The sequence below is a fragment of the Temnothorax nylanderi genome, unplaced genomic scaffold (assembly GCF_030848795.1).
Source record: "Temnothorax nylanderi isolate EJ_2023f unplaced genomic scaffold, tnyl_v1.0 TNYL_tig0344_pilon, whole genome shotgun sequence".
Taxonomy (NCBI): domain Eukaryota; kingdom Metazoa; phylum Arthropoda; class Insecta; order Hymenoptera; family Formicidae; genus Temnothorax; species Temnothorax nylanderi.
The window spans coordinates 1-22,500 of record NW_027249406.1 but is presented as its reverse complement, the minus strand read 5'-3'; the positions used below and the strand labels follow the sequence as shown (position 1 = coordinate 22,500).

General features: G+C 44.9%; 1 protein-coding gene and 1 pseudogene across 1 annotated transcript; both read right to left on the bottom strand.

Annotated features, from left to right (window-relative positions):
* LOC139781540 (uncharacterized) overlaps positions 1-13,418 on the bottom strand; it is a 31,866-nt pseudogene extending 18,448 nt beyond the window's left edge.
* Positions 13,419-17,026: 3,608 nt separating this feature from the next.
* Positions 17,027-19,735, bottom strand: LOC139781539 (uncharacterized). Its single transcript, XM_071720385.1, has 2 exons — positions 18,169-19,735; positions 17,027-17,734 (listed from the first exon to the last, which is right to left on the bottom strand). Exons 1-2 carry the CDS (start codon positions 19,733-19,735, stop codon positions 17,172-17,174), a joined length of 2,130 nt encoding a protein of 709 aa, XP_071576486.1. The 3' UTR covers positions 17,027-17,171.
* Positions 19,736-22,500: the final 2,765 nt, after the last annotated feature.

Genomic DNA, 22,500 nt, shown 5'->3' with positions numbered 1-22,500 from the left:
TACGAGCTCGTTTATTGTATATCGCCACAAATATTCACACAGATGATCGACTGTGTGCCGAGTTGAAAGATATTGGCGAATAGAATTTCATTCAATGAACTAAAATAGACCTCACTTACTCCATAGACAAATTCCGTATATTTCCGATATAATATATATAATATCTAATAAGTACACAATACCTACATATTTCATAGTGTGCATATTTAATATATACAACATAATATACATAATAGTTCTTTCTATAATGATTCTTTTCTCAAATGTTATTCTTTTATGCTCTACAAGTTGTATGTACATATTTTAAATGGTTGCGTGCATTTTAAAGATTAAAACAAATCGAATATATATATGTTATAGATAATATAGATTATTCATAATACGCAAAACATATTTTTATCTTTGCCTTCAGGAATTTAAAATCTTCTTTGCCTGTAAGAAGATTACCAACAACATCGTCTGCGCATAAGCATATCGTACACAACGTGATATTGCACGTATATAAGTTGCATGATGATAAGTTGCATACACGACTATATTATACATACAAATACATAGCACACACCACTATATTGTACATATAAAATAGTAAAATCGTAGGAATTTCGTATATATTTTATATTTATTATACTGTATTTATATTTTAATTTTATAACTATATAATAATGACACGTGTATAAAGTGTTAACAGTACGACGCTATTGGCAATCAAATTGTAGGCAAATAGAGCCTTTCTTTTAATTCCCGGGAAAAAAATTATATATAATCATATATAATTATATATAAATGATCATATATAATTATATATAATTATATCTCAAAATTGGCACAATATAATTTTATCTGATTATATATAAAAATATATAATTCTACAAGGGACTTCCGTTTCCGGCGCGATCGTGAGTGACACGTGTGTGAGTGACTGGACGAAAATCAGGCAAAGAGGAGTGTGAGAGGGTGTGTGAGAGGACAGCGAATGGGTGAGAGAGAGAAGTGGAGGAGTGGGAGAGTGTGTGTGAGTGGGCACAGGTGAAGGGGAGAGGATAGGGTAGATACAGGAAAGGATAAGTGGCGTAAGGGCAACGGTCAGACGGGTAGGCACGGAATAAATTAGAAGAGAGGGACAAAGCGTATAGGCAGGGGCGTCACGGCGCCGCGCTGTAGCAGCGACACGCGTGGGGGCATAGGCTAGTATAGACATAGAAGGGAAACTCATTGAGACAAAGAATAGCTGGAGAGATAGATATAGCCGTCGGAAAATGACGGAGGATAAAGGAAAAGCGGCAAGATTGATAGAATTAAGGGGGGAAGATCTGGAGAAAGGAGGAGGGGAGAGAAGAGAGGAAGTACAGGCAATTTGGAATTAATAAAGAGAAAGAGAGAGGAGATAGAAAGCGGGGAATCGGAAAAATGGGCCTTTAACAGGAGCAAGAAAGTGCAAAGATCATCACAAAAAGAAGGCAAGGAAATCTCAGGAGACGAAAGAAGCTGGATAGAGGAGATAAAGAATAAGGTAAAAGCAGAGATGAGAGAAGGGATAAAGGAGATGTTAGAGATAATGAGGGAGCAGGGGAGGGAAATTAGATAAGAGGTGGAAGATTTAAAAAGAATCATGGAAGCGAGAGAAAAAAATGGAAGAAGGAGAAAGAGGAGATGGAAGAGAGAATAATGGAAATGGAGAAAGCTGTAACAAAAATGAAAGAGAAGGGAATAGAAAAAGAAGAAGACGCAGGAGAAAATGGATTGGAAAGAAAGCTAAAATAAATGGATAAGAAATGGGAGATGAGAAAGAGAGAGAAGAAAGAAGAAAAAACATAGTTATAAGAGGAACAAAAGGAAAGAGGAACGAAATAGAAAAAGAGGTGAAAGAAATTCTAAAGGGGGTAGGAATAGAGGCGGAAGTGAGTTGTAAGAAGGTTGTGGAAGATGGCAGAGAGGGAGGTATAAGGATGACAGTAATAGGTCTGCAGGGATTGGAACAGAAGAGAAAGATCATGATGGAGAGAAGAAGGCTAAGAGAAAAAAGGATAAGAATAGATGATGACTTGACATGGAAGGAGAGAAAGATGAGATGGAATTTAGAAGACATTGCAAGACAGGAAAGAGGAGATGGTAAGAGAGTAAGGGTAGGATATGGAAAAATGCAAATAGAAGGAAAATGGTGGAAATGGGAGGAGGAGGAAGAGATACTGCGAGACAACGAAGGAAAAGTGTGGAAGAAAAGGAGGGAAGAACAAGAGAAGCAGAGGATGGAGGAAATCCGGAAGAGGAAGACGAGGAGGACAAAGAAGGTAAAAAGATGGATGAAGAAGAGAACGTAGGAGGAAAAGACAGAGAGGAGGATAAGAGAAATGGAGAGAGAGAGAGAAAAGGAAAGACAGGAGGGAGAACGAGACTTGGAAGGTTGTTTTTTGGAACGTGGCGGGCATAGCAAACAAAGATAAGGAGTTCTGGGAAGGGATAAAGGAATGGGACGTAGTGATAATGATGGAGACATGGCTGGATGAGAGGGGATGGGAGAAGATGAAAGAGAAGATCCCAAGCGAATATAGATAGAGAGTGCAGATAGCAACCAGGAAGAACAATAAAGGAAGGGCGAGTGGAAACATGTTATTAGGAGTACGAAAGAGAATAGAAGAGATAAATGAAGAAAGAAGGTTGGAGGAAGAGGAAGGAAAAATCGAGTGTAAGATAAGAATAGGAGAAGAAATATGGAGAATAATAGGATTGTATGTAAATAATGATATAGACAGAAAGCTAGAAGGCTTGAAGGATAGGACGGAAGAGGGGGAGAAATAGAACGATAGAACGTGGTAATAAGAACGATAATAGGTGGAGACTTTAATGCTAGAACGGGTGAGGAAGGAGGTTGGGAAGAAGAGGACGAGAGAAGAAGGGAAGGAGGAGGAAGGAGATCAAAAGACAAGAAAATAAATAGGGACGGAAGAAAGCTACTGGAATTCATAGAGGAAAGAGGTTGGATAATATTAAATGAAGGTGTGAAAGGAGATGAGGAAGGTGAATTTACGTACACAGGAGGGAGAGGCGAGACAGTTATAGATTACGTGATAGGGGGGGAGGAGGTTAGAGAAAGGGTGGAAAGACTGGAGGTAGGAGAAAGAGTGAACTCAGATCATCACCCAATAATAGTATGGGTGAGGGGTAAACTTGAGAGAAAGCAGGGAAAGAGAGAGGGAGAAGGAATAAGAAGAAGAGGATTTTGGAGCGAGGAGGGAAGAACACAATTCAGAGAGAGGCTAGGGATGATGGAGGGAGGAAATGGGGAACTACAAGAGGAGATAGAAGTAGGAATATCAAGGATAAGGAAAGTAATAGAGGAGAATAAAAACGAGGGAGGGAGAATGGCCAATAAGAACAGAAGAGGATGGTGGGACAAAGAATGCAGGAAGAGAAAAAGAGAGGTGAGGAAAGAGCTTAGAAAATGGAGGAAAGGAAAAGGAGAGGCGGAAAGTTACAGAGAAGAGAGGAGGGAGTACAGAGAAATGTGCAAAAGAAAGAAGGAAAAGGAAAAGGAAAGGATGATAAGAGAAATAGGGGAAGCGAGAACGGAAGGAAAGGTATGGGAGTTGATAGGCAGAGTAAGAAAAAGAAGGAAAAGGATAAACGAAGAGATAAAGTTGGAGGAGTGGAAGGAGTACTTCATGGAATTAATGGGTGGGATGGAGAATAGGGTAGTGAAAGGGGAAGGAGGAAGGGACAGGCAGGAAGAGGAGGAGATAGAGCTGGAGGAGGTAAGAAACGTAATAAAGAAGTTGAAAATAGGAAAAGCAATAGGCAATGATGGGATACCGAACGAGGCGTGGAAATTTGGAGGTGAAGAAATGGTGAAATGGATATGGGAAATTTGTAAAAGGGTATGGAGAGGGAAAGGTTGGCCGGAACAACTGAAGGAAGGGGAAATAATTCCAATAATAAAAAAAGGAAAAGGGCGAGAGGTGAAGGATTATAGACGGAATAGCAATTATGTCTTCGATGTACAAGATCTACACAGCGATACTGGCAGAAAGGATAAGGAAGGAGGTCGAAACGAAGAATTTGATTCCCGATAATCAGGCAGGATTTAAAAAAGGAATGGGGACAATGGACCAAATATTTGCGCTGAACTACCTGGTGAACAGACAACTGGGAAAGGAGAAAGGAAAGATGACAGTATTTTACATAGATTTAAAAGCGGCGTTCGACTCAGTGGACAAAGAAGTATTAATTAGGGCGATGATAGAAAGAGGAGAGGGACTAGTAGATAGGGTAAAGGAGGTATTGAGAGAAACGAAGAGTAAGGTAAGAATGGAAAGAGAGAGTGGAGAAACATTCTGGATGGCGAAGGGCGTGAGACAAGGGTGCCCATTAAGTCCGATACTCTTTAATCTATTAATCGCGGATGTGGAAGCTTATATGAAGAGGGGAGGATGGGGAGGTGTAAAGCTGAGAGGAGAGAAGATTTACACGCTAATGTACGCGGACAATGTAGCCCTGATGGCGGAGTAAGAACAGGACATGAGATCGATGATAAGCAGGCTAGAGAAATACCTGAATAGGAAGGGTTTAACATTAAGTATAGAGAAATAAAAGATAATGAGATTCAGAAAGGGTGGAGGAAGGAAGAAAAAGTATGATTGAAGGTGGAAAGGAAAGAAATTAAAAGAAGTTAAGGAATTCAAATACTTAGGATACACGCTGAAGGAAAATGGGGGACAAGAGGCGCACATCAGAGAGAGAGAGAGAGAAGAAGGAAGACGGCAAGAGTAATGAGGGAAGTTTGGGGGATAGGAAAAAGAATGTGGAAAAAGGATTGGAAAAGAAGGATCTGGTTATACGATACCTTGATATGGACAGTGATGGGATACGGGGCAGAAGTATGGGGATGGAAGGAAAGGAAGGAGGTAAGAGGTATACATGAGAGATATCTCAGATGGATATTTGGGCTAAATTGGAGGACACCTGGATACATGGTTAGAGATGAAGTGGAGAGGGAGAAGATGAGAGGCAGAGCAAGTAAGAAAGCATGGAATTTCGAAAAGAAGCTAGAAGAGGGCAATAGAGGGGGAATAGCGAGAAAATGTCTGGAGGAAGTGAAGGAGAGATGTAAGAAGGGGAAGATAATAGGAAGATGGGAGCAAGAAAGAAAGAGTTATCTAGAAGAGTTGGGGGTAAGAGTTGAAGAGGAGAAAGATTTGGACGTTGAAAGTTTGGAGAACAGAGAGAAATTGAAACTATGGGCGTTACTACTTATATCTAGACGGTATTTTACCTTAGTCTGCTACTGGTGCGTGAGTAGGAGTTGGCCCAAGGATTGTGAATCGCAGAGAGGATAGAAATGTGGGTGACACAATTTTATATCTGGTATAAACGAAATATATTTACATATCTACATATGTTTGCGTGTAAGTGTTCGGGCTAATTTGACGCGGTATCCCCCTCGTTGCTTCGTCTGGGTAGCCGCGTCGATCGTCGCCTTTTTAGGACTAGTTTGGGTGGCTACTGTGGACGAGATTGTAGTGTCCCTTAACGGTGGTCTGGCATCGGTCATGGTCGAGACATCGCGTGTCCGCTTCGCGCTGCTGGCTGAGACTCCAGCCTGACCAGGCTTGAACCGCTTAATGGAATCGACAGCGGGAGAGGAAGTACTCGTAACACTCGTCACGCCGGACGATGTCGATGAGAGAGTTATGCTTCTCTTCCTTACAGTGATAGCCCCGAGGGGCAACGGTTGGGTCCGTCGTCGCTTAGTCGGGTCTTCATCCTTCTTGAATCGCTCTTCGAATAAGCGAGGCGTCTTGCCCTTATCCGACTTACTGTTGGGAGCGTGGGACGCCAGGATCGGTCGGCCACGCGTCAGGCGTCCGTGCGCCGTACAGGGATGAGGAGATTCTAACCTGCGTGGTGAGCGACTGTGCGCTGTGGCAGGTTGAGAAGCGACTAATTCCTCAGTTAGGCGACTATGCGCCTTTTATAAACTGGCGACTTGCACCTGTGCCGGACGGCCGTGCGTCGTTATTGGCTGGCAGGCGTCTTGCGCCTTGAAAGCGACCGAGCGCTGCGATTGGCCGGCAGGCGACTCGCGCCTTGAAAGCGACTGAGCGCTGTGATTGGCCGGCAGGCGACTTGCGCCTTGAAAGCGACCGAGTAAGCGGCTAGCGCTGTGTCGTAGGCGACTATGCGCCGTGTGGTTTGGCAAGCGCCTCGCGCCTGTGCCTCGGCGACTAGCGCCGTGAGGGTGACGAGCGTCTTGCGCTTTATGTCGGGCGGCTCGCGCCGTGTAAGCGACCACGCGCTGTTTTAGGCGACTCGCGCCGGGTAAGCGATCAAGCGCTTGTCTAGGCGATTAACGCCGTGTGAGTCTTCTGAGCGTCTTGGCGCTTCAACTCGAGGCGACTGGCGCCTAAGAATATCTGCCTCGGTCCCGTAGGGGGTCTCCCTTTATACTTGTCGGTGCGGAATCTTGAACGCGAGAGAATGCGCGGGCGATGCGACGCCTAGCGGCGTTGCCGCGAACTGCCGGTAATGCAGGCGCCGCGTAGGCGTATACCAATGGTGGCGCATGCCGCTACAAAATAAAAGCAAGAAAGAACAGAAAAGATCGCAGACTCGGGATACAACCGGTGGTATAAGTTTATAAGGAAGGACGGGATCCCGGAATACTTAAAAAAGGACTGAGAGAAAACAAGGTGGTGTAGGACGATTGCAAGGTTTAGACTCGGTAAAGAAATTAGGGAAGGACTATATTGGGAAAAGGAGGAGAATAGAAGGTGTAGGATGTGTGGGAGTAAAGAGGAAACATGGGAACACATATGGAAAGAGTGTACGAGATGGGAGAAGTGGGAGGGAGAGGTGTGGCAGGAAGTGGTGGGGAGACTACTGGGAGAAAGGGGAGAGGGAGAGGAATAGATGAAAGCGATAGAGGAAATGAGACAAGATGGAGGGAGGAGAATTGAAGGGGTAGATGAGAGAATGGTATGAATGAAATGGAAGGATGTAAAGGAAACGGAAGTCCAAACAGGCTTCCAAACGGAAGTCCAAACAGTGGGGGGGAAACAGGCTTGATATAAGATATAATTTCGTTGGAATTTAAGATTTTGTTTGTTTTGTTTTGTTTGTTCTGTTTAAGTCGGCAAAACATTAGATGTAAGAGCGAATAAGTGTATAGAAGCGTATAAGCGACAAGCGTTTAAGCGAATGCGCGAGCGGGCGAGAGAGCGAGAGCGTAGATTAAGCAAAATGTAAAGGGTTGGGTACGTCCTTATGATAAAAAAACGCCCTTTAAGACCCCTTTGGGGTAAATAAAGTACTATTATCTATATAATTCTACAAATTTTTATATAATTTTATATAATTATATATAACTTTATATTAAAGTTTACTTTCAAAGGATTATATATAATTTTATGTAATAATATATAATGAATAAATAAAAAGTGAAATGATTTATTCCATATATATATTATAACTTGGCACTGCTTGACGTGAGACAGTGCCGTGTGTCTTGATACCGTTTTTATACCACTGTTCGTCAAATTTTAAATACGAGAAACGAATCCTATTGAATGCCATTTATTGGATAATCCGAATTTAAAGTTTATAGTAGTAGTAGTATAATTTATTTCCAATTCCAGAAAATTACAAAAATGGCGTTTTGTAGGGACGTACCCAACCCTTTACAAAAACTTCACCTACTCTACCCGACCTGGCCATAGGTGACCCTTCACATACTGAGCCCTCCTTCCCCTTCGCGGGGACTTGGTTGGACTTTCCTACAGGGGACCCCTACACACACACACACACTAACACTCCTCCGACCTAACCTAACCCCCTGTCCTACGCGGTTCTGAGCAACCCTTCTGTTCCTACTCTCTTTTTTCCTTTTATCCTCCCACTCCCTAAGCCATCTGTAGCCTCCTTCTGTCTCCTTCTCGCTTATTATGTCATCCATCACCACGCTGCTAGAACTTTTCCATACGCACCGTTCCATCAGATGTTCCAGAGTACCCTCTTCCCTGCCACATATGTTACAATTCCTTTCCTCCTCTCGCAACCAGTACCTATATCCTAACTCTTCATTCCCACATCTAGCCCTCGCCCTCCTATTGTGACTACCACTCTCCCTTTTTCTCCTCAAGTATTCTGGGAGCCCAGCCACCTTGATCCTCCTGTATCGTTTGTTATATCTGGCACCTTCAATTAGTATCTCTTGCTCTTCCATTTGTCGCCCTCTATCTTTTCTACTTAGCTCTTCTGCCACACACCTTCCCTGTTCTCTCCATTGTTCCAGATCCACCTCTTGTACTCCACACCTGCTTAAGTATTCCTCTCTCTCCGACCTCCCTCTTGTCAATGTTCCTCTTCCCTCCCTTTTCTTAATACATTCCTCCACCCATCTTCTCCGTCCATGTCCTTGTCTTGCCTTTTCTTCAAAATTCACCGCCAGCTTGGCCGTCCTTATCCTCATCTTGTCCCTCTTGGGTTCCTCCAAGACCACATAACCTGGTGTGCATCTCTCCAGGCCCAGTGACCATTTCAGATACCGTGCCTCTACCCCTTCCACGTTACTATGCTCTAACCAACCCCACACCTCTGCCCCATATAACATCACGCTTTCTACTAAACTATCGAACAACATTATCCTCCTCCCCCAATCGTTGGCAAACTTTCTTTCCCCCAAGCTCCATGTCTTCTTCATCACTAACGTTGCCCTTCTTACCCTCTCCCTAATATGTTTCGTATGACCTCCGTTTCTCTGCAGTATGAAGCCCAAGTATTCAAACTCCTTCACCTCCTGAATCTTCCGGCTTTTCCAGTACCAGTCTTTCTCTCTTGTCACACCTCCTCCCCTTCTGAACTTCAGGATCTTTGATTTTCCCACATTTAATTCCAGCCTCTTCTTCTCCAAGTACTTCTCCAGCCTCTTGATCATCTTCTTTAGCGCCTCCTCCTCTCTAGCCAGCAGAACGACGTCATCTGCGTAGGCCAGTGTCCAAATCCTCCCCTGTCCAATTCTCATGCCTCCTACCAACCCCCTGGCCATCTCCTCCTCCAGATCCGATATAAAAATGGAGAACAGCAGCGGGCTCAAAGGGCATCCTTGTCTCACCCCCTTTGTCGTCCAAAAGGAGCTTGACTCCCTGTCCCCCACCCTGATTCTGTTACGAGTCTCCTAGTAGATCTGCTTCACTCTCTCCGTTAGACCTCTCCTTACCCCTCTCTCCTCCATCACCCTCCATAACACACTCCTGTCCACCCTGTCAAAAGCCACCTTTAAATCAATAAAGAGGGCATTTACCTTCTTTCCTGCTCCATTCAGCTCCCTGTCGACCAGGTGGTTCAGGATGAAGATGTTATCCATTACACCTCTTCCCTTCCGGAAGCCAGCCTGGGTCTCCGGAAGAATCTGCTTCTCCACCACCTCCTTCATCAATCTCTCCGCCAGCACCGCCGCATAGATCTTATAAGCCGTGCTTAATAGGGTAATTCCCCTGTAATTAGCGGGGGATTGTTTATCCCCCTTTTTATACAGCGGGGAGATTACACCCTCCTTCCACGAATCCGGCCAACCTTTACCTCTCCATACCCCCTTGATCACCTCCCTCAGCCTTTCTCTCACCCGTCCCTTGCAGAACTTCCAAGCCTCATTCCTTATGCCATCTGGTCCCGCCGCCTTCCTGCTCCTCAATCTCCTTATCTGTTTTTCGATCTCTTCGTCCGTGAGGTCTTCCTCATCGTCACCCCCTCTCCTTTTCTCTCCCAAAATTCTTTCATCTGTCCCCTCTAACGCACCCATAAAATGCTGCTTCCAACTCTCCATGGGTATCTCTTCACTCATGGGTATCACTCACCTTGTCCCTGACCTTCCTTTCCTTGTTGATATATTTCCAAACTTCTGTCTCCGTCCTAATTCCGTTCAACTCTTCCATTTCCCTTTTACTCCACTCTTCTCTCTTCTTCTCGCAGAGCTCCACTAACTCCCTTTTCACCTGCAGCGCCGCGTCCTTGCTTCCACTCCCTTTCCTCCACCTCTTTAGCTTTCTTTCTGCCTTTTTTTCTTTTTGGTGCACTCTCTATCCCACCATTTTTTGTAACTTAGTTTTCTTTTTCTCCATCTGACCTTCTTCTCTATTACCGCTTTTCCCACCTCGCCTCTTAGTTCCTCCCATTTCTCCAGCAAACCCCCTTCAGACAAACTAATCTCCTCCGTTCTTCCAGCAAAGATTCTTGTGCTCTCCTCATCCCAGCACTGTATTATCCTCTCAACCTGTCTTCTTTCTTCCTTTCTCCCCTCCTCCTTCAAGCCTTCTTTCGACGTCCATACACTCACCAGAGACATATGGTCTGATTCTATCCTACTCTTGACCTCAAAATCCTCTAACAAGTCCCACCCCTTTGTGTTAACTAACAAATAATCTATAACCGAAGCCCCTCTCGCCCCAACGTACGTGAATTCTCCCTCTTCATCTCCCTGCTTTGTATCGTTAGCTAGACACCATCCCCCTTCTTCTACCCATTCTAATAAACACTCCCTCTTTACTGACCTTTTTGTCCTTAGACCTTCTTCCTTCTATTACCCCGTCCCTGTACACCCCCCCTTCTTCTCCAGTCCAGGCGTTGAGGTCCCCTCCAATTATCATCAGCTCTACCGGAAGTTGCTGCTCCGGGCTAGCTATGTCTTCCTTAAATTCCTCTGGACCATCCTTAGTGTAAACCGTACTAATTGTCAACTTGTGACCACCTCCTCGTCCCTTCCACTTCACCAAGCCTCTCCTGCCGTCGTCGACCTCCTCCGCCATCAGTACACCTTTTCTGTTTCCTACAATTATTCCTCCACTTCCCCTACCTGTACTTTGCTCTCTCACCGCATATTGCACGTGCCAGTCGAACTCAGAAGGTAGATTCTTTATCCAGACTTCCCCCTCATCCTCCCTTATCCATGTCTCCACCATACCAACAAAGTCCAGCTGTCTTATAAACTCCCAAAGGTCCACACCTTTTCCCTTAAGCCCCGCTACATTCCAGAACCCTATCTTAATTTTGCCCCTAACTTTGTCGGGACTCGGGCTTTCGATTCCCGCGATCTCTGCAGCAACCTTTCGGGCGTTTCCTTCTTCTGCTCTTTCCTCCTTATTCCGAAATTTCTTTTCCGTTTGCTCCAACAGCGAGACATGTTCTTTTCTCTCAATCGGTCTCCAACTAAACCATCTATCCACCAAAAAGACTCTCCTGAATCTGACATTGGTGTGCTCCCTCCATCCTTTGACTACCCTCGCAATGCTTCTCAATCTCCATTGAATTTCCTCCTCCTCCTTGGATAGCAACTCATACATAAAAATCGGCTCCCTCCTTAACTCCTTCTTCCTTCTTAGTATCTCCATTTTTGCTGCCAGGTCCTTCACTTGAACCCCCAGTCTCACCCCTTCTCTTGACCCCCCTTCACACCAAGCGTCCTCCACCAAATGGGCCAGACTAAACTTCTCCTGGAGAAACTTCTTTGCTTTGCAGCGGGTTTCTACCGTCCCACTTCAGGCCGCTGATCCTCAAACTTTTCTTCCTTTTTTTCTCCTGATTCTTCTGCTTCCAATCCAATAACTCCTGCACTTTGGCTTCCAAAGCTGTCTCCTTTACTCCTGTCTTCGTCTTCTTTCCTCTCCTCACTATCTCACTCCAGGAATGAGATTTTTCACCCTCTTTTCCCCTCTCCACCACCTCCATTTTCTCCTCTCTAGTCTCAACATTCTCCAGTTTGAGAATCTTCTTTCACAGCAGCTTCTTCTCTCCTTCCCACTTTGTCTCCTTCCTTAACTCATCTCTTTCCATCTTCATCTTCTTCTCCAGTTTCTCAATCTCCTTTACCCTCTCTCTCTTCAGCTTTACCACCTCCTCTTTTACCCCCCCCCCCCCAGAATTTTTTGCAGCTCTGCAATAATACTTTCTTGTTTATTCATTCTGTTTACCCATGCCCCTTCAAATTCGAAGACCGACCCCAAGTCGGAGTCAGCCTCTTCTTGGTCACTACCATTCCCCTCCGATACTGTCTTTCTTTTCTTTCTAACTCCTCGCGTCATATCTACCGCCTCTCCCCCCTGGCCTAACCACTTCTCTATGCACCCCTTGGAGATACCTCTCTCCCTCTCCAACCTTTCCCTGTTTGATCTCCTCCCTCTCCTATCTACCACCGCTGTAGACAAGAATCTAGTAACCGGGGTTTCCAGACTATCCCCTTCCCCATCCTCCTCACTACCTCCCATTACGCTATTCCTATCTACTACCTTGAGTGATTGGCCCGCCGCCTCACTCCGCTTCCCATTCGTCGCCGCGCTCGCATCTTCGCTACTCGCCGCTTGGCGCTCCACACTCAGCGTCGCGGCTTCTCCTTCCAGCGAGTCGCATCTATTGTCGAGTGAGCTCGGCTCGGTCCCTTCCATCTCGCTCCGCCTATTGCCTCTCTCTCTCGCTCTTAAACCTAACCTGCTTCCTTTCTCACCTCGAATTCCGTCCCTCCACGCGTGGCGCCTCCACTCTACTCTACTCTAACCCTATCGCGCGACATACACACTCTCCGCTACCCGAAGAACACACCACTGCCAAGTTTCCACTCCTCTTTCCAACAAACAGCTTTTAATATTCTCGACATGCAGCACACGCACGCACACTCTGTCACACCTGCCAACCAAGTCCGAATTTAAAGTTTATATATGATTATATATATAATCATATATAATCTACATGGATAAGTTTAAACGATAAAACTGAAATTTCGCTTTTTTCAGTATGCGCATCATGTACATTATTTTCTATATCTTTGACAGATAAAATTATACATAATTATATATAATTATATAAATTTATATATTTTAGGATTTACTTATTTAGAAAAATTCTATATTCATTTATATAAAAATATATTAATATATATAATTATATAAAAATATATATATTTTATATAATTATATAAAAAATACATATTTTATATAATTATATATTTTAATATATATTTATATATAATAATATATAAATATATATTTTAAAATTTTCTGATTTATACAAAATTATATATGCTTATATATATAAATATATATAAATATATATAAATATATATACTTATATATAATTATATAAAATTTTATATAATTTTATATAAGAATCTAGATATAATTATATTAAATTATATAAAAGAATACATATTTATATATAATTATACGTAATTTTATATGTTTATATGTATATAGTTATATATAATTTTTTTTTCCCGGGTTGCCTTCTACGATGTTCATTAAATCGCTATTTGCTTTAAAGGCTTGAGTTCCCTTTACAGACAGGAATAAATCTTACACGAAGTGGATGAGCAGGGCGAAGTATCAAATCAACCTGCATCCGAAGATTCTTTAAATAATCAATAGGCTCCAAGTAGAAATTGTGTACCAGAGGAGCTATCATCGCCTTCAATTCCAGCATAGCAAATCGTTGGCCTATAATTAGGTCCGTATAAAAATCAGTTTATGTAACAAGGTATTATACATATATTTATCAGAATATAAAAAATTATAGATTACCGATGCAGTTACGTGGTCCAGCACTGAACGGTAAATACGAATAAGGATGACGATTTCGGATCTTCTCAGGCAAGAATCTATCGGGATCAAATACTTCTGGATTTGGCCAAAACTTTGGATCTCTGTGGACCGCGTAAATATTAAGAGACACGAATGTTCCAGCCGGTACTAAATATGACTCTGAAAAGTTTATTATACAATAAGATTTACAAATAATATTTGAAAACCTTATTAAAATTTAAAATAAATGTACATCTAATATAACATAGGAATAAATGCCTATAGTTTGCACAATAAAAAATAGAATGTAGGGGAGATCGGGGCGGAGTCGTCACCGGGGTGGAGCCGTCACTACAATTATCTCGAAATCTGTATGTTGTGTGAACTCGCCATTAATATTGTAAACACTACTTATGGTGCCCATGTGACCAACGGAGTTTAGTGAGATTATATGTCATGTTGTGATTTCTATTAAGGCAAACGTGTTTTTGAAGGTCAAAAGTAAAATTTTTTGCGCGTCAAAAATTTTAAATATTTTAAATATTATTTTCTCTCCGAATCTCGAGATAAGTGATTCTGAATAGTAATGCATGCTGAACACGAATCCAGTAAAATTTTTTTATTTTCGTTGATTTCTAATATTTCATGAGCGATCAAACTTAAAATCTGTGTCCGGGGTGAAGTCGTCACCAAGCCATATCATGAAGGCTTCGGGCGAAAATCAAAGTCAAAGAAGCAGCAGTGGTCGGATTCCAGCGAAGACTTGGATAATATGTGCTGCGTGTGCTCAGAGATGACAGAATAGAGCTGACGAGAAACGTGCGAGCGTAGGGCACATAAGTGTGTGCACTTTTCTTGTAATTATTTTCCGCCATCGTGTTTTTAATTAATGTTCCATTTTTCTATTAAAAAATAATAAAATGTATCCTATTATTTTTCATGATCGAAATTATGTATTTTTATTTAAAATCCAGTCCGAGAATGGAGTGACGACTCCGCCCCGGCAATTTTGACATTTCAATTTTTGCACCTTTGTCGTTTTTACTTTATACCGGTTGAACAAAGCGACGTAGACCAAAAATGCCCTTATAAATTTTGTAGCCAAGGGTTCTCTTAGCACATTTTACTAAAATTATTTGTTTTGTTGTTAAAAATCGGCACAGAAAAAATAGTGACGACTTCGCCCCGGTCTCCCCTATTTAAATTTTATTATTGGTGTCATTTGCTTAACATTATTATCGGAAAATATTATATATGTTGTATTATGTGTAGCATGTATAAAAACTTTTTTAAATATATAAATAAACTTATCAATAAAACTTATATAAATTTTTAAATCTTTGCAATATATAAAAATATTGCATTTTATGCGTATTTTTAGCTTATACATTTAATAAAAATGTTGCGCAATATATTATATTAAAAAATGTAAACAATAAGAAATTGGTTAGATACATACGTAATTTTACGTCTTCCGCAGGATATCGTGATATTAGAAATACGCTAGGATATAAGCGTAACGCTTCCTTTATACATCTATCCAAATATGGTAGGTCTTGCAATAATTTCATAGTATACCTCTCATCATTCTCTTGCAAAGCAGTATCGACTTCGTTCCTGACACGATCCTGTATCATTATCGTTAATTAAAAAGCGATTCTTGTCATATATGGTAATGTTTTTATGTAGAAACGAATATTTCCCCAAAAGTTCCAAGAATATTTATTTCACAAATGTCTCCTTTAATTCGTTTAAAAATGTGTATTGTCACGTCTTTTTACTCGGTAATCACGCCCGAGACGCAAGACGGATCAAAAGGGGGGGGGGGAATGAGGAGAGAAGGATGACGGGCCTCTCCCACTGGTCTCTCGCACAGTCCGACAATTATACTCAAAATCAAAGTTGGGCGCCAGACGCGTAAGCTCGCGTCCACGAATTTATACCAAAATCGCGAAAACCCGAAAATAAACACGATAGCGTAATTAGTCAGACGTGCGAGATCGGCCAGCTCGACCTAATGGCGATGGGCGAGGTTGATAAAGGGGCAGCGCAAAATTTCGGCGGGATGACGGTTAAGCAACACTCAGATATTTAATAATAATCAGTAACAATGTTTATTATAACTTGGCAATACTGTGAAATCGCAGGTCAAGAAAACTGAATCGAATGACAGAATAGCGGAAATCAGACATGAATCGGAGTAGAATGATTAAATAGCGGAAATTAAATAACAATCGGAACTGAATACTGAATACTAAAGGGTCCCCCATTAGCCCTCGGCGGGGGAATAGGTGGAAAGCTCGAGGAGGTAGAAATTGGGTCGAAGACAGAGTTGTATGAAAGGGTGGAGGCGCAAGAGTGAAGGAGGTTACGAAGGAGGTTGAGAGGAAGAAGAGGCATTGGAGGCGAGAAAAAATTCGAGGTGATGCGGCCAGAAACCGAGGGAGAAGAGAAGAGTTGAAAGTGAGGTTAGAATGACGGTGAGGAACCGGAAGGAAGACGCCGGGGATGGAAGAGGTGAGAGGCGGTGGAAGGGGAGTGTTGGCTGGAGCAGGGCCTGGCGGGCAGAAGTGGAGACGTGGAGCCCGCTGGTTGGCTGTCGGCGAGAAGGAGGCGCTATGGAGGTATCGGTCCGAGCCGGCGCGGGGAGTCGACTGCTCCGAAAGAGCATGTTGGTACCACTGCGGGGCGGTAGGACGTGGCGCGCAAGAGTGTGCTGCGGGCAGAGCAGGCCGGTAAGGAGGAGAAAGTAGATACCGGCGACGGAGGAGTTGGCGTGAGAGGCGTATGGATTAAGGCGAGCGCACAAGAGAACGGCACGACAGCCAATGGGAGAGGAGCGGGAGAAATCGATGGATCGAGACGATGGTTAGATCGAGGAGGTGCGCGTTTGGCAATAGCATGTGGGAGCTAGTGGTCGCAAGGCGTAGAGAGCTGAGTAAAGGAGAAGCGGAAAAGCGGAAAGGTAGAAAAGCGGAAAAGAGAAGTCAAGGAAGGCAAAGAAGAAAGCAGAAGAGAGGGAAAGTAGGAGTGAGTGGAGTCAAGGAGAGAATAAAGTAAGTAAGGGAGAAGAAGGAGAGGGACAGAGGTTGGCCGCGGGAACATACACACACACGACACGTTTGAGGGTTAGAGGAGAGCGAGCGAGCGAGAGAGATAGGGTAGACGTACCATTTGTGGCCACTTTAAGCGATAGCCTACTATTAATTTGAAGATAAGTTTAAAATAAATATATATGAGCACCTAGAAAGTTGATCGACGTCATCCGGAGGGTATAAGGAATCGAATTATTACGAATAAAAGTTTTTTTTACGCATAATTAATCGCGAAAATGGTATATAATCAGTGAACCCCCTATTTCACCAAAAGTGGCCACAAATGCACTATTTTTGGCCAGTCATTGTACTATTTGTGGCCACTTTGGACAAAAAATATTGACAGAAAATTTATAAAACAGGTTACCCACGCAATTTTATTTAAATAATGGTTTATTCGAACGACAAAAGCATTTTATGCAACAAATAATATATTCCAGTAGAAAATATATAACTATCGATAATAAATCTTAGAATATATTCTGAAAAACAAAACCATGTAACGTCGATTATAGCTGCACTATTTTCTCTTTTTAGCAGTTTTTGTTTCTGCAGATTCTGCTTTTTTTTGTTGCCTTTTCTCTAATTTCTCGGCTTTAATCTTCTTGTTTAGTTCCATTCTCGCTACTCTTTCCTCTCTTCTAATACGTTTTCTCTCTTCCTCGTCGCGTTTTGCTTCCTCTTTGGCCTGCATCAATTCGATCCATTTATCGGAAGTTAACACCGAAGGTGTATGTTCGTTGGTCCTGTTTGATTTTTTCGATTTGGTCGTTTGCTTTTTTGGCCACAGAAGTATCGAGTCCAAAACTTCATCTACCGATTTTTTGCGGATAACAATGTCCGAAGAAGCGACATCAGTGACTACACTCGTACTAGGACGCGGATCCGTATCAACATTTTCAGTTTGTGCCGTTTGATTCAAGACTTCTTCGTTCAATATAATAGGTTCTTCATTCTCGGATATATCATTTTGGATAAGGGTATAGGAATTATCGGATCCTATATCATTAGATATGGGAACAACAGGAACGTCGGAATATCCTTTGGAATGATCGAATTCCATGAATTCAGGAGGATGTTCGTCTATCATAATGAAAAAATCCAATAACATGTTAACTGATGATTTTGACTGTTACCCGGAAAATAACGTAAAGTAAAAATCAATGAAGAAAAAAACGTAGACAAGAAAACAATTTTTAGTGTAAAAACGCCCAACAACAGCTCCTTAATATGATTGTAAATCTCAGAAAATTGAATAATGATAACAGGACGAGTGAAAAAATCACAACACCAAAAAAATTGAATAAATAAAAAATTGATTTCCTTGTAAAAAATAACATTGTAGTAAAAATAACTAATATAAAAATGGAAATTTGAGTATGAACTTCAATACGTCACCTAAAAATTTCTCAATCCGGTTTACCACCTTAATTGCATGTACCTATATGTAACTAATTGAGCTTCCGTTCTCTTTTAGCAAAACTACGATTTAATTCTTTTTTTTTTCATATACTTACTAAAGCGTGTGTCAGACGAGGCAAACTCGGGAAATGGGATCTCCAAAACATTTTCTACAGAGATTTCGTCGATTACCGTTAACCCGGAAGCTTCTGCGGTCGATTGCGTAGGGACGTCGAGTGCTACAAGGTTCATAGGTTCTTCTTGCTGCTCCAGAGTCATAGATTCCTCTTTTTCATCGTCGATAATCTTCATCCAGAGTTCATACAGTGCAGCATTTCTATCATCAGCATCCCAAGTTTCGTTGGAGGCTCTCTTTTCTTTGAATCGTTCTAGTACCTCAGAATCGATTTTAATCTCTACATAATGACGATGCGTGAGCTGAGGTTGATCCGGTTCAATCCTTGCAGTTTGTGGATTATCATCGTTGGGTTTTTTGTTTTCCTTTATGCACTTTGCGTAATTCACTGCATTATCGTCGAACGGGTATAGCCCGCACGTCTTGAAGCCATTTTTTATGGTATCACTAAAATCATTTTCAGTGATGATACGCGACAGCAATGATGGTACTTGGTGTTTCTGGAGGTCTTCGCCATCATGCTCGATTCGCCAATTTCTTACAAGCGATTTCCACTTTTGTTTAAGCGGAAAGAAAACAGCGACGTCCAGTGGCTGCAGAATATGGGTTGCGTGAGAAGGAAAGCAGCATATTTCGATTTGTTTTTCCTTGCAGAACTCACACAGTTGCAAAGACAAGTGGGAAACATGACCGTCTAAAAATACTACGATGGGAAGTGGGATCTTGTTTTCAACGAGAAAACGGTGAAAAACAGTGGTAAAATATTCGAAAAAAGACTCCGTTGTCATCCAGCCATTCTCAGTTTTCCCGATTCCCCAATTTGCAGGTGCTGATTCAATACAGGCGTTCGGTAGACGTTTATACTTGTAAACTGTTAGCGGTGGCGCGAACTCTCCAGCAGCATTGACAGTGAATAGAGTCGTGACATTTTCTTTGTCGTTGGTAGCAACGTCGTACACAGATTTGCCTTTTTCCGCTAGCACGATACCGCCCTGTGGAGAAAGATAGACCGCCGTTTCATCCATATTGAATACCCGGCGAGGATCTTGAAGTATTTCGATCTTATCCCCCAGCTGTTCTTGTATATCTGCAAACCATAGCCGAATACGTCGTTCTGTAAGAACAGCCCGAGCTTTGCAGAGGTGTTCCGCTTTTTTTTGTGTAACTCGTGGATGGCGTCGGAGAAAACCTTCAAACCACTTCCTCCCAGGCAGATTGTCTTTAAATGGGTTGGGATGTTCTTCCTTCTCTAGGAGCTTCTTAACCGAGTACAATAGCGAGTCCTTATTTATGGGAAAACCCATTCTACTCGTCTCCAAGAGCCACTGTGCCAATCTCTCTTCAATATTGTGTCCGAGCACAGCTTCTCGCCCAACGCGACCCGATGTTTCCGGCGCTCTTCCGGATAGCTTATTGCGCAATGTAGTCCGAGGTACTTTATACGTCTTGCTTGCCGTGGCTATCGGCATTCCATCCCGTATAGCCTTCAGTGCCTTTCCAACATCTTTGTTCGATACAGCGGAGTCGCAATAGGATCGGGCAGGCATTTAAGTCAGTGAGACAGGTTTAGGTAACAATTAACAATATATTCTGTGATTTCTATGAGTACATTATGTTTGCATTCTCTCAGGCGGCGCCTTGAAGGCGCCTGATCAAAAAATACAAGTGCTTAGTGCACTATTCGAATTTAAGTCTCTGGACGGCTTTATTCACACGGGAGGGCTTGGATGGCTCTTCGTTGTTGTTGAGGTCCAGCTTCGACCCCGGTGTGACGGGCGGCTTATCGGTTGGCTGCTTCGGAGGCTCGATAGGCGACCACGGAGCCAATAAAGCCCGCCTGCACACTGTCTGGCAGGCCGTGGTACGAGTTTCTCGCACTCGAATTAAATGGAGGGCCGGCGGTCGCGAGATGCGGCAATCTCGCTTGGCGAGTGTGTATCCGGCAGGCCTGGTGCGGCGCACCTCGGGGAGCTCAATTGGAATTAGCTTCCACGGAAGTAGCGTCTGGCCCGTGGAGGGCTCTGGCCTTTTCTTGTGCCGCTCCTGCGCCACTGGCTGGCCTATCTCTGATCTCTCTCCGGGCCCGGGCCTCTTCTCACGCCGCTCCTGCGGCGCTGGCTGGCTGAGGAGGGGCTTCCTCCGTCGTTGGCTACGCGTCCTCGTCCTGCACCGTCTCTTCTTGGTGGTGGGGGTGGAGCCGGTTGGCGCCTCCACTGGTATAGCACAGGGCCCTGAGGGGGCGTCCGGTGCGGCAGGAGCCGTGGTCTCCACCGTGATAGTGATGGGTGCAATAAAGCGGAGGATAAGTCGCTCGACGCTTGATTGCGGTTAAGCGGAGGAGAGGATGTCTCACTCGACGCAAATTGATTTGACTTGATCCACTCAACGCTTCCTCGACACCAAAACACGTGGAGGACAGCGAAAGGATTCGAAGTCGAATGACGGTCCTTGCGCGGCCCGCCTTATGAAGCCGCGTGGCCGTACTTTAAGTACGAGTAAATGCGGGTGAGCCGGCGACGCGCCGCGGCGGGTCGCGGCAGCTGATAAGCGCGGGGTGGCCGGGCGCGCATTCGTCAGGCGCGCGAGGCTAAGGTTCGGCGTTCCGAACATACCGCCCGCCTCGTCTGGTCCTAGGACGATGTTCCTTGGTTCTGGTCGCCCGTCCGTGGAAGCGGGATGATTTTGGCTACTGGTCGGGTGAGGGTCGTGGTGGCCGTTCGTGCTGTCACAATCCGCACCTGCCCGTCTTCGTCTCGATGCACCTCGGTGATTCGGGCCAGGGGCCTGGTGGAGTCGCCTCGCTGCGGATGCTGCTTCCATCGGGTGAGGTGACTCGTGGGATGATGGAGGCGGCGAGGATGCCGCCCGCCATCGCACACATGTCGCATCTCGATTGGTGTGTGGTTGCGCGAGGGCTCGTCCTAGTGGAGTCCCGTGCCTTTGGCGCACTGTCGCTTGGGTAAGTTGTATGCTCCCCTGCGACGTCTTCTTGGAGAATGTGGAGTGCTCTTCTTGCAAGTCTGGGTTGGCCTTGCCTCGGCACTTGAACTTGTGCGAGGCTCGATGGTCCATGCCTCTGTACCTTGAGAGGTCGGGAGGAGTTGTTTGTGGAGGCAGTCGGCTCGCGTTCCGCCCGCCGTGGCGCACGTGTGTGCGACGGGGCATGTCCTTGCGCGTGAACTCTTCCATAGTCAGTGGTGGAGGAGGATGCTCAGGTTTTTTCAGCTTCAAGGTCTTGTGAGTGACCGCCGGACGCTTCTCGTCGGTCGGGCCGTGACGCGCCGTCGCGGCGGGATTCCGCTCGGCGCCGCCCGCCAAGCCAGACACTAGCCAGCCCAGCGTCGTGTTCTGGGCTATTGGAGTCCCCGGGCCCCCTTTTCGTAATCCTTCCTCGATGATGGAGGCGTATACGTCTGCGCCTAGTAGTAGTTCGACCGCTCCTGCGGATTGAGGGTCCGAGTCAGCGAGAGGGAGTCCTTCCAAATGGGGCCATTTCGGGATGGCGGCTCCGTCGTGGGTGGCGTGAGCCGCTAGTCGCGGGACCACGAGCGCCGACACAACGATAGTAGCGTTGGTTATCCGTGACTTGATCGTCAGGCGGACACGTCCGCGGGCTGTTCCCGCCCGTTCTCCGCCGACCCCGAGGATGTTGGTGGCAGCGGGGGAGCACGAGAGTCGCAATCGGTGAGTGAGGGCCTCCGTCACGAGGGATACCTCAGAGCCCGGATCCACGAGGGCGCGCACCGCCATCCGGTCGTCGTGCGAACTCCGGATGTCGACCTTGGCGGTGGCCAACAATACCTTGTGGTGGGTGTCGGCTAGGCGGACGTGGAGCGAGGTAGCAGTTGCGACAGCGTTGGTCGCGGTTACGGAGCACGCGTCGTGCATTGTGCTGTGGTGCCGCTCTTGGCAGGCAGCGCAGTTTCGGTTGGAAGCGCACTTGTCCAGTGCATGCCTCCCGTAGCAGTTGAGGCACAGGGCGTTTTGTTCCGCAAATTCCTTTTTCTGGACCGGTGATTTGCGGCGGAACTCCTCGCAGTAGAGGATGTAATGTTCCCCTCGGCAAAGCGCACATTTGTCGGCATCCTTGGGCTTCTGGCCCGCCGCGTGAGACCGCACAGAGCGGGGCAGCGTGCTCTGTGAGTCCCCTTTCGAAGCGGGGGTTGGCTCGCCCCTGTCGGGATGAAGCGCCTCCAAAGTGCGCACTCGACGCTCCAAAAAGCTTTTCAGCGCGTCGAGCGATGGTGGATCCGTGGTTCCACTAACAGCAGTTTCCCACTCGCGCCGCGAGTGGGTGTCGAGCAACTCGACG